General features: G+C 34.7%; 1 protein-coding gene across 1 annotated transcript; it reads right to left on the bottom strand.

The window, feature by feature from the left end:
• Nucleotides 1-357: 357 nt before the first annotated feature.
• On the bottom strand, nt 358-1,314 carry LOC125935084 (olfactory receptor 6M1-like). Its single transcript, XM_049648792.1, has one exon. The coding sequence runs from the start codon at nt 1,312-1,314 to the stop codon at nt 358-360; it is 957 nt and encodes a 318-aa protein (XP_049504749.1).
• Between the last annotated feature and the right edge of the window lie 10,071 nt (nt 1,315-11,385).

Here is an 11,385-nt window from a genome sequence, read left to right on the forward strand (position 1 = left end):
CACACACACACACAGACACACACACATATTAATTACAGTTTAATTTATTATGATGATTTAAAATAATATACACATTTCCAACCAAGTGATATCTGAAACTGAGTTTTTAGTAAATACTATACTATTACTTCTATTACTAAACACATCATCATCTATTAGCACTTATAAATAAAAATATTAATTATTGTAACAAAATCTTCAAAATCTAACATACACATGAAACCTGTATATTTGGTTATCAAGTTAAAATACTTTCATAGCAGACATTATTTGTTAATTTACGTACATCATGGGGCTTTGCTGGAATCATGGATGAAGCTGAGGATCCCAGAATTAAACTGACTCTCATGGATCATGTCACTTGGACCTCATCCCCTTGAGGAAGTTCCGGCCCTTGGCCAAGCTGTCCTTCAGAGCATCTTTCATGGTTTCATTCCGTAGACCGAAGATGAAGGGATATAGGAGGGGTGTGAGAACACTAGAGAGGATAAAGAGGATCTTGTTGAGATGTAAGCTGCTCTTCTGGGAGAGGTGGACATACACAAAAATGGAGATCCCATAGCCCATGGAGACCACAATGAAGTGAGAGGCACATGTAGCAAAGGCTTTACGTTGACCTTGACCTGAGGGTATCTTCAGAATGGTGGAGATGACATAAACATAGGAGACCACAGTGAGTGAGAGGGAGCTGATGAGCAGGACAAGGGAGCTGAGGAAGTCTAACAGCTCAATGATGTGGATGTCAGCACAGGCCAAGTGGAGGAGGGGGGCACTGTCACAGAAAAAGTGATCAATCACATTGGGGCCACAGTATGGCAGCCCCACCTTAAGGACAGTGGACGGGAGAATGAGGAGAAAACCACCCACCCAGGAGAGGATAACAAGACGCACACACAGTGAGCTGGTCATAATTGCTGGGTACTGAAGCGGGCTGCAAATGGCCACATAACGATCATAGGACATGACTGCAAAAAGTATAAACTCAGTGCATCCAGAGAGGAAGTAGAAATAAGACTGGGTGAAGCATCCACCAAAGGATATGCTCTTTCTGTCTGACAGGAAGCCTGCCAGCATCTTGGGAACAGCACAGGTTGTGGTTAATACTTCACTGAAAGAGAGATTGCTGAGGAAGAAATACATGGGTGAGTGAAGCCTATAATCCATGAGAATCAGCATAATGATTAGGCTGTTTCCAAGGACTGTCACCAAGTAAGCCAGTGAAAAAATAAAGAACAGGAGACCCCCAAGAGCTCTGGTGGTTGGTATCCCCACAAGAATAATCTCAGTCACCAATGTCCAATTCCTTCTTTCCATATTTATGTCTCTTTTTTACTGTAAAGAGAGTTATAGCATAGGAAAAAGAATGGTGAATCATTCATCAAATTAAGAAATCAAGGAGAAATTTAAAATAAAATTTTAGCTACTTTTTATAGCAAAATTGAGCAAGACAATTGATATTATGATTGGGTACACCATATCCTACAAAAATACAGCTGAAGAGCTATGAAAATCAATTTTGATAACTCCATCTTTCCTTTCTATATCTGTAACACTTTGGTGGGGTGTGCTAAATATATAATTACAACTATATATTTTATCAATAAGAACTTTGTCCAGTAAGTGTTCTGATAAAATACACAAATGAAAGATTAGCTGGTACCTGTAATTACAGAAGCAATTTACTTCCAGTGTTTGTCTCGTGAGGACTGGGCCGTCCCGATGTTACAAGGGCACATAGAGAGTACAGACTGCAGCTTCAAGCCAATGGTGTATCTAGGTTTCAAGAGCCACGTGGATAGTGGGCACATCTTGCAGGCACATTTTCTCACCTGAGATTCTAGTGCTCCAATGGCCAGTAAAGGCAGAAAAATAAAAATTAATTAGCTTATCCTCCTTTGTATATTTAAAATTACTTTTTAAAGGTTTTATTTAAATCCCACTTATCTTTATAGATTTCAACTTGTCCTTCTTTTCTAACATTTATTTTTCATTGCATTGTATTGTATTCCATTGAAGTTAACCTTTTCTTGAAATTTTTGCAGTGTAAAATATTACACAACTAATGTGTTAATATTTGCAAAAGTGTTGATAATTTTTTATTATGTTTTTGGAATGTCATATTTGATGGGACAGGGTAATGATTAAAAGTTTGTTTCTGAATAATTTTACAGAAAAGAGGGTTACAATGACTTGACAGAAGAAGTACAAAAGAATGCTCTAGTTTGACAAATAATCATATACAAAATAACCACGATAATATAACTATAGGGAGATTATATAACTTTGGCAGAAATCAGAGGCATCAATAGTGATTTTCTCCACAAAAAAAAAAAAATGGGGATAGAGATAAACATAATCTACTTTTGCAATAACAAACAAAAAACACTAAAATCCATTTTGAAAATAATAATCATAAATCTGCAGCAATAAGAATTGTACCAATAAACAATATATTAAATGGTACAGTTATACATCTAGGACTGGAATGAAAAACTAATGCAATTTTCCAGAAATACACACAACATAAAATGACTCAATACGTAAAAAATATAAGCATTGGTATAAATATTTTAGAAAATACATGTGAAAAATTGAAATGTGAGTTGTAATATTCATGGTATAAAAACTGTTATCAATGCAAGGAATGCAAAATTAGACGAAAATCAGATCAAAATGTCATGAAACTATATGACATGAGAGATTACATCAAATTTATGGTAGGCAACTTTTAGAAACACAAGCAAAAATAAAAATAACATGGTAGTAAGAAAAATTGACATAATGTTTTTATGTTTCAGAAAAATTAAATAATAAATGGTATATGGGGATTATTAAAATAAGGTATTTAGAAATAAATGATAAGAAATATCCATAATATTATGAGTGAAATGACAAGTCAAATCCACTAATTGGAATTAATATTCCAAATTATTTATAAGTAATATTCAGTTATAACCAAAATATAGGATTGGGTTTATTTCAAAAATGGCCAGAGAGCGCCTGGGTGGCTCAGTCGGTTAAGCCTCCATCTTCGGCTCAGAATCTGATCTGGCGGTTTGTGAGTCCGAGTCCCATGTCAGGCTCTGTGCTACCAGCTCAGAGCCTGGAGCCTGCTTCCCATTCTGTGTCTCCCTGTCTCTCTGCCCCTCCCCTGCTCATGCTCTGTCTCTCTCTGTCTCAAAAATAATTAAAACATTTTAAAAAATGGCTAATATATTTAAAATATAATCTCTAATTTTTATAGACTCTATTTTTAAGCAATTCAATAAATGATTTCACAGTATTAGGTACTATGCCATTATTTAGACAAAGCTAAACAATTTAAGGCAAATATCCCAAATATAATTTGAAGAACTAGCTTTAAACATAGTTACATAGTTTAGTTCCCCAAAATAGTTTGAAGAACTATTTGATGAGATGTGACTTGAAGCAAACCTGGACATTGAATGTTTGGGTTGAAGTTAAGAAAAGAAAAGGGGAAAAGTAGATATTACAGAAATGGAGAAATTTTTGACATCCCAAAGAAAGATGTGTGAGAGCATGGAAGTTTATTTCTCATTAAAATGAAGCAATTCTGACTTTCTGAAAGCAAATGTCAGGCTTAGTTCTAATCATATAGTATTCTAACTTCCCTAGCATCTCACTTTCACACAAATGTAAAACATTCGATGCAGTTGCATTTGATCTTCTTACTAGAAATGTTTTTACACAGGGAATACCTTTGTTAAGTCCCTCATCTTCTTTCCAAACACAGTAAACCTCTTCCTCTATTACCCCATAGTCTTGTCTCACAAGAAGTGCCCCCTGCCCAATAAAAATGACTTTGATGAAGAAAAAGCAGAAGAAATTCCCATCTTTTTACCACTGGCTTTCCTTTTGAAACTGAATTCTTGGGCCCAGGAAACACTGATTCCCATAAAAACTGTTCAGTCCCAACTCCTTGTGATGACAAAATAGCACAGGACAATTCCACAGCACCATGCATTCCAGATGCATAGTTTTGGAGGCTAACATAGTTTTAAAAGCAGCTCTTCAGCCTATGTGCCCACAGAGAGCTTGACTGGGTGGGGAGGAGTCATGTTTTCATTCTCTCTGTGTTTGTGAAACTTTTTAATGAGTCTATTCTTCTGAGACTCCCATGTACAAAGAGAACTTTGTGTTCCCAGGAGAAGTTTTAAGACTAAAAGGATGATGTACTTCAAGTAAAATTAATTATTTTCTGTGAAAACTTGGCTAAAATGTTTTAGGTAATTCTTTTTTTAATCTATAAGTATTCTGTCCTATGATATCAGGAGCATATGTACTCCATTATTTGTTTTTATTACTTTTCAGTTTATGACTCTGATTAAAGTGCAAACATGATTTCACCATAATGTGCCTGTATAATAAATATGAAAGATTTATTCACCAAACATAATCTAATTACTTGACCTGAAGCCTACAAGCGGGATGGTAAATATTGATGAAGAAGTTGTTCACTAAAAAAGGATCCCTGGGTAGGGGCAAGATTTATTGGACATGCAAAGTAAGTTTGTGTGGATGATGATAAGGGTCTCAATTTTTCTGATCATTTTATTATCATTTTTCCCCAGAGAACAAACATTTTTCATTTGTTTATGTTCCTGTATGTACTTGTGGTAGTACTACATGTGTGTATATTTTTAAAAATTTTATTTATAATTATTGCTGAATATATATTGTTTTCCTGTCCTGGCAGGAATTATTTTATGTGAGCTAAAAATAATATTCTCTTCTACACTATTGGATTCACAAATGTAATTTCTTCTCCCGTAAATGAGTGTCTGCACCTTTCTCATTTAGATATAATAAGATATAATGAAATTGATGTTTTAATGCCTAATATGGATGTCCAGCTAGCTGTGTTCCCTCTGAAAGCATTATAATTACTTTTCTTTCCTCCTAGGGTCCTCTGAATATTATATATATTAGTATAAACACACTGTGTAGTAACTACACGGTGTAGAAATATACTACATTCTAAGTATATTTATGCTTTTCTCAAAGTTTTAGTGAAATTATTCAGAATAAATATTTCATTCACCTTGGATATTTTAATACTTAATATAGTGGCATATAGGAAGTGGTTGAAAGTATTTTATGAGTGTTTGAATGAATGAACGAATGAATGACTATGGGAAATTGACAGTATTGTCTGTTATTCATGAAGAGTGGTAAAATCTGTAAGATTTCATTACGTTTCAAAAAAAGGATTGTAAATGCAACCTTCACACTATGGACTGAAGTCTAATGAAGGTCTTATCCAAAAAGAATAGAGAATTTGGAGGCTAGGAACTTATTGAAGGTAAATAAGAAAGTGGCTTCATATAATTTATCCTAAAATTATACCATGAACAGATATTATGGCCTTACAATTTATTCCCAATGAACAATATCTGACAGAATAAACCACATAATATACAGGAAGCCTTGAATTATACATAAGCAAAACTACTATGAGAAAACGTTGTATTTTATAGCTTCTTTTGAGGCAGAAGAGAATAGTTGTGCCTTTCTCTATTTCAATTCCTTTCCTCTGTGAAAACCAAAATATTTTTCATTTTTAGAAGTTATATTTCAAAGTTGTGAATTATGACGTTTCTCCTAGTTTAGGGCTCCATAGGACCAAACAGATCTTCCTGACTTTTTTCCATATCTTCCTCTTCTTCAAGGTGTAACTTAATATGATCTCCTTGAAAGGGATTTTGGTGCTACTCCACTGCCCACCAACCCATTTCACCTCCACAGCTGTGATTTCAGAAACCCACCATGTGACCATTAAGCTGGGCTGTCATACAGGTTTTAGGTTTTTTGTGTACTTTTATCTGTCTAGAGTATTATGCATTTAAGGAAAGGAACCATACCCAGAATTCACTACTGTTATGTTCAATGTCTAGCATGGTGATCAATAATTACTATAATGATTTCTATTATGAATTCTCACACTATTTCCATAGACCTCATAAGATCAGAAAGTAATGAATCTCTCAAATAGTTAATTTAAAAAAAGAGTTATGAAATATAAATTTGGAGAAAGATAATTTATCCATAACTTGAAAATACAAATACGTATTATGATAATTTTAATCAACATTTTATATATGTAACATAATTTTAGCAATAATAATCATATACACTTTTATTATCTGCTTTTCTCCATGACACTACTTTATAAACTATACTCTATATGTCTATTCCATATTTTAAATTTATTTATTTGTCTACAGGTAACTTACACAGATGGTATTATCCATCACAGTTGCGAATATGTTTTACATGTAAGGAAAAAATAATATAAACATAGAGGAGGCTCTTTGAAAGAACAATGGGACAGTAGATATGAAAGGGAATAAAATGATTTTTGAGATAAAAATGTTATGTTAGAACAATGTCACAGCATTTTAAGAACATGATGACAAGTATGAGCATTTAACATGTGAAGATATTAAAAGAATAAGTTCAGGAAGAAGAAAAGATAATAATAAGGCACAGGTGGTGAAAATATATTGAGAACACCAGACAGCTTATAATGTAATTTGGCTTGATGTAAAAAAATATATATATAGAAGCTCAACTAACATTTATTTATTATTATGTAACAAAATAAAAAAAATTAATGGAAACACAATTTTATATGAATAAATTCTGTTCAATTATTTTGTATGTGACCAAAATCAGAAATAGTCATAAAATATATTTGTGTATCATCATCTTATTATAAAGTACATTGCACTTATATATAAGATATTGTAACTTCATTTGTCAGACTCAGAAATTCTTGGGTTTTGCCTGTTGTCCCAGCAAATTATTAATATTGTTTGACATCACCATCACTGTGTCCCACTTTAGACAATAAAGTATATGGTTATTCTACCAATAGGACAACACATTTGGTAATTAATTTCTTAAACTCATTTGCTTCTGCCTTCTCTTCTTTTGCTGATGTTCAGCAACATGAAAAATTCAAGAGCAAGAGAGCAGAATAGAAAATATCAGCTTTTATCACCCTCCCAACACACAAAAACAAAATTAGATTATAATAATAAATAAAAATAAAAGAAACAAACTAAAGTAGCCCTTGCAGGGCTTGAAAGTAAAATTAAGAGTCTACAGTAACAGAGTGGAGCACAATATGGAGAATCACCACACAGAGAGGACCACTCAGGAGACTAACAGAGTGAAGACATCTGGCAATGTGTGGAGAGGCTACACAGACACAGGGGGAGGCTACTAGTATTTGTCATGCAGCAGGTGCCATTGCCATGTTGAGTGGCTTTCTCTGCTGAAGACCCTAACAGTCTGGGCTGTTGTGGACTCCACCAGCCTCACAACAGCTACAGACTCCCCACAACTGTCACAGCATGGGGACCCTGCAGTGTTCATCATCACAGACCCAAGTTGACTGCTGTTGCAGAAGACACTGAAAGCTCTCACCACTGAGGTAAACAGCAGCCATTGCTGGGAGACGCAGCTCTGCTCCATCATCCCAGAATGAACTGCTGTTGTTTTACCACGGGACTAAGGTTGTGAATATCCCTACCTGCCCTGTGGATCCCCTGAACTCTAGAGTCATAACTCATCCATGTATGCTTGAGCGCCAAACTATAGCTCTGTACACCTCCCCATGTACCCATCCTCCAGACTCCAGCTCCACAGCTATTCCTTATGTGCCCATGTTCCAGGCAGTAGGACCAATGCCATTGCAAGCTAGCCAGTGCCCCAGACTCCAGAGCTGTTGTCACACTGTGAGCACCTATGCAACAGTCCCAGCTCTGTGGCTGCTCCACTGGCAGCCACCCATCAGACACTAGTGCAACCACCACTGATAGAGGTCTCAAATAAACCACCTAATTTATGACTCAAGAAAATAGAAAATGAGCACATTAAACCCAAGTTACTACAAGGAAGGAAATAACTGAGAGCAGTAAAGAAATCAAGTAAATGGAGACTAGAAAAACACTAGAAAAACTAAATTGACAAAAGTTTAGGTACACTAAAGAAAGTGAGAATATGCAAATAAACAACATCAGAAATGAAAGAGGAGACATTAAAACCAATACTGCAGATATACAAAGTATGGATAGTTATATGCCAAGAAATTTGATAACCTATAAGAGTAAGATAAATTTGTAGAAATATAACCCACCAAGATCGAATCATGAGAACTCAGAAAGCTGAACAAATGACTAGTAAAAGAGATTGAAACAGTAATCAAAAATCTCCTAACAATGAAAGCCCAAGAACAGATAGATTCACTAGTGAATTCTACCAAACAAGTCAAGAATAATTAACATCAATCCTTCTCCAACTCATCCAAGGTATTGAAAAGTAAGGAATACTTCAAAATTCATTTTATTGGAGCATCATTATCTCTGTAAGTAAGCAGCTCAGACTTTTGTTAAAGGTCAATCAACCAAAGATCACCTAGTTGCCTATTCAAGTTGTACTTTTCAGAACTTGGGAAATAGCCCCAGGATGGTTTCAGAGACCCAATGAACTCACTGTGAGACAGCCATAAGCTAAAACTCAATTGAATATCTGACTTCCATAAACCCCTACTCTGACTGATGAACCACAGTGATATGTTAATTTTCTTGGAATTAATGTCAATATCCATTAATTCCTACAAAATCTGATTGTTCCCCTTTCCTCAATGCACATTTACACTGATAAGTGGCATGGGTTCTTTTGGAGACAGTTGAGAAGGACATTTAACATTATAGTATGTTTTTATTGTAGTGGGATCTTGCCTCAAGGGGACATGATTCCCCTTCATTCAAAGTGTCCTGGATTTCAAATCTGGGTTAAGTCTGGGATTTGACTGAGGATTATGATTTTCTGTTTTGGGATTTCAAGTTAGACTTCTGTTCACTTGACCCACATTGCTTTGACTTATTCAAACCAAATAACGATTTAGTTACTGCCCATCTAACACTTTTCATGAGTACACCATGATCAGCTAGTTAATGCCCTACATCTCAGTGAATCAGACTATTGTGATTGTTGTTTTGACTCCATTATACATTATGATAATCACACACATATTGACTGTAATTGATTATTACGTACCTCCCAGCACCTGATCCCATTGCCCCCTTTGTATTTAGGGATACCAGTACAGTGGTAGCAGTTTCCACTGTAATTTCTGACCTGCAGAAAAAAGGACTACAGAATTTTCCAAAGATACTGGGGCTCTCCTCTCAAAGTAATTACTCAGTCATGGTGAAAATTGTATCTACTAGACCTTCCTGCATCAGATGAGTTGGTCTCACATGACAAAGTCCATTCTAATATATTTATCTCCTTAATCCTTTGGATCGTTACTCTAACAATTTTGCATTCCCACCAGCAATGAATGAGAATGGTGTCTGTTGTTCAACATTCTTACCAGCAATAGGTATTTATAGGGTTGGTATTTATTTATTTATTTATTTAATACAGTTCTGGCATTTCAACATCATGTAATGTAGCACATCCTTGGGCCCTTGTTTCAGCCAACTAACCAAATCAGAATCCTTACAGGTTGCTTTAAGAATTTACTAAACACGTGGTGGCTTAAAACAACAGAAAATTATTTTTCACAAGCTGGAGATCAGAAGTCTGAAATCAAGGTGTCAGCAGGTTTAACTCATTATGGAGGCTCTGGGGAGAATCTGTTCCATGCCTCTCTCCTATCTTCTGGTTGATATTAGTAATGCTAGGCATTCCGTGGTTTATAGATTATCACTCCAGTCTCTACATCTATATACAAAATTCACATGCAACTTTTTTTTATAAACAAAAGTTTTCTAATCAGTTGAATAAATAACAAGGGACATTATTGTCAGATAATATATGTTTAAGTTTAGCTTTGTTAGAAACTGTCAGATAACCCATCTTCAAAAGAGGGTTTACAGGGGTGACTGGGTGGCTCAGTTGGTTAAGTGTTGGGCTTCAGCTCAGGTCATGATCTCAGGGTTTGTGGGTTTGAGCCCTGCCTTGAGTTCTGTGCTGATAGCTCAGAGCCCGGAGACTGCTTCGAATTCTGTACCTCCCTCTCTCTCTGTTCCTCCCCCACTCACACTCTCTCTTTCTCAGAAATAAACATTAAAAACATTTTTTTTAAAAAAGAGACTATACTACTTTGCATTCCCACCAGCAATGAATGACAATGGTGTATGTTGCTCAACATTCTTACCAGCAATAGGTATTTCTAGGGTTAGTATTTATTTATTTATTTTTCATTTATTATCTTACTTATTCTAAAAGGGCTATAGGGAAATTGGTTTTAATGTCCATTTCCAGAATGACCATAGATGTGAAGCATCTTTTCTTAGGTTTATTTTCCACCTCGACATATTCTTTTCCAAGAGGTACATTCAAATATTTTCCACATTTTCAAAACTGAGTTGTTTGTTTATTGGTGAATTTTAAGCTTCCTTTGTACATTTGTATATAAGCTCCTTATCTGATACATGATTTGCAAATATTTTCTCCCAGTCATTGCCTTGGATTTTCACTCACTTAATAATACCTTTAGCAGGGCAAAGTTTTAATTTTAATAAAGTTCAACTTTCAATTTTTTCTTTCTTGTATCATGCTTTGAATGTTGTACCTAAAAAGTCATCGTTCCAACAAATGTCATTATAGATAATCTATGTTTTATCTCTAAAGTTTTATAATGTTGAATTTTATCTATCATCTATCTATTTTGCTCTTTGTAAAAGATGTAAGGTGAGTGTCTAGAATTTTTTTGTATATGGATATTGAATTGTTACAGCACAATTTGTTGAAGACACTGCCTTTCCTCCATTGTGTTCCCTTTAAGCCATTGTTGACAATTAGCTAACTGTAATATATAGGTGTGTATTTCTGGGCTTCCTATCCTGTTTTATTGATCTGTTTGATTTTTCTTTTACTGATACCATACAGTCATGATTACTGTAGATTTATAATAAGTCTTGAAATCAGTTTGTTTAAATCTTCCTAGTTTGTTTTCATTTTCTAGCATTATCTTGGCTATTCTATGCACTTTGTGTCTTATATAAATTTTAGGATACATCTGTTAATACCTATGAAATTATACTTTGGGATTTTCACTTGGATTGTGTTGAATATGTAGATCAAGTTGGGAAGAACTGACATCTTGACAATATTGAATTTACCAACATGTAAACATAGAAAATATCCATGTGTATTTAGATTTTTTTTTATTTCTTCCATCAGTATTTTTGTAGTTTTTCACATATAGAACCTGTAAATATATTGTTGAATTTGTGTAGAAATATTTCATTTCATTTGGTACCATTGTATATATACCTATATATTTTTAAATTCTAGCTGTCCATAGCTGGCGTATAGGACAGCAAATGAAGCTTGTGTACTGCT

This window comes from Panthera uncia (assembly GCF_023721935.1).
Source record: "Panthera uncia isolate 11264 chromosome A1 unlocalized genomic scaffold, Puncia_PCG_1.0 HiC_scaffold_17, whole genome shotgun sequence".
Classification (NCBI taxonomy): domain Eukaryota; kingdom Metazoa; phylum Chordata; class Mammalia; order Carnivora; family Felidae; genus Panthera; species Panthera uncia.

Coding starts and splice junctions, on each gene's coding strand:
- LOC125935084 (XM_049648792.1), bottom strand. CDS start 1,314: ATGGAAAGAAGGAATTGGACATTGGTGACTGAGATTATTCTTGTGGGG.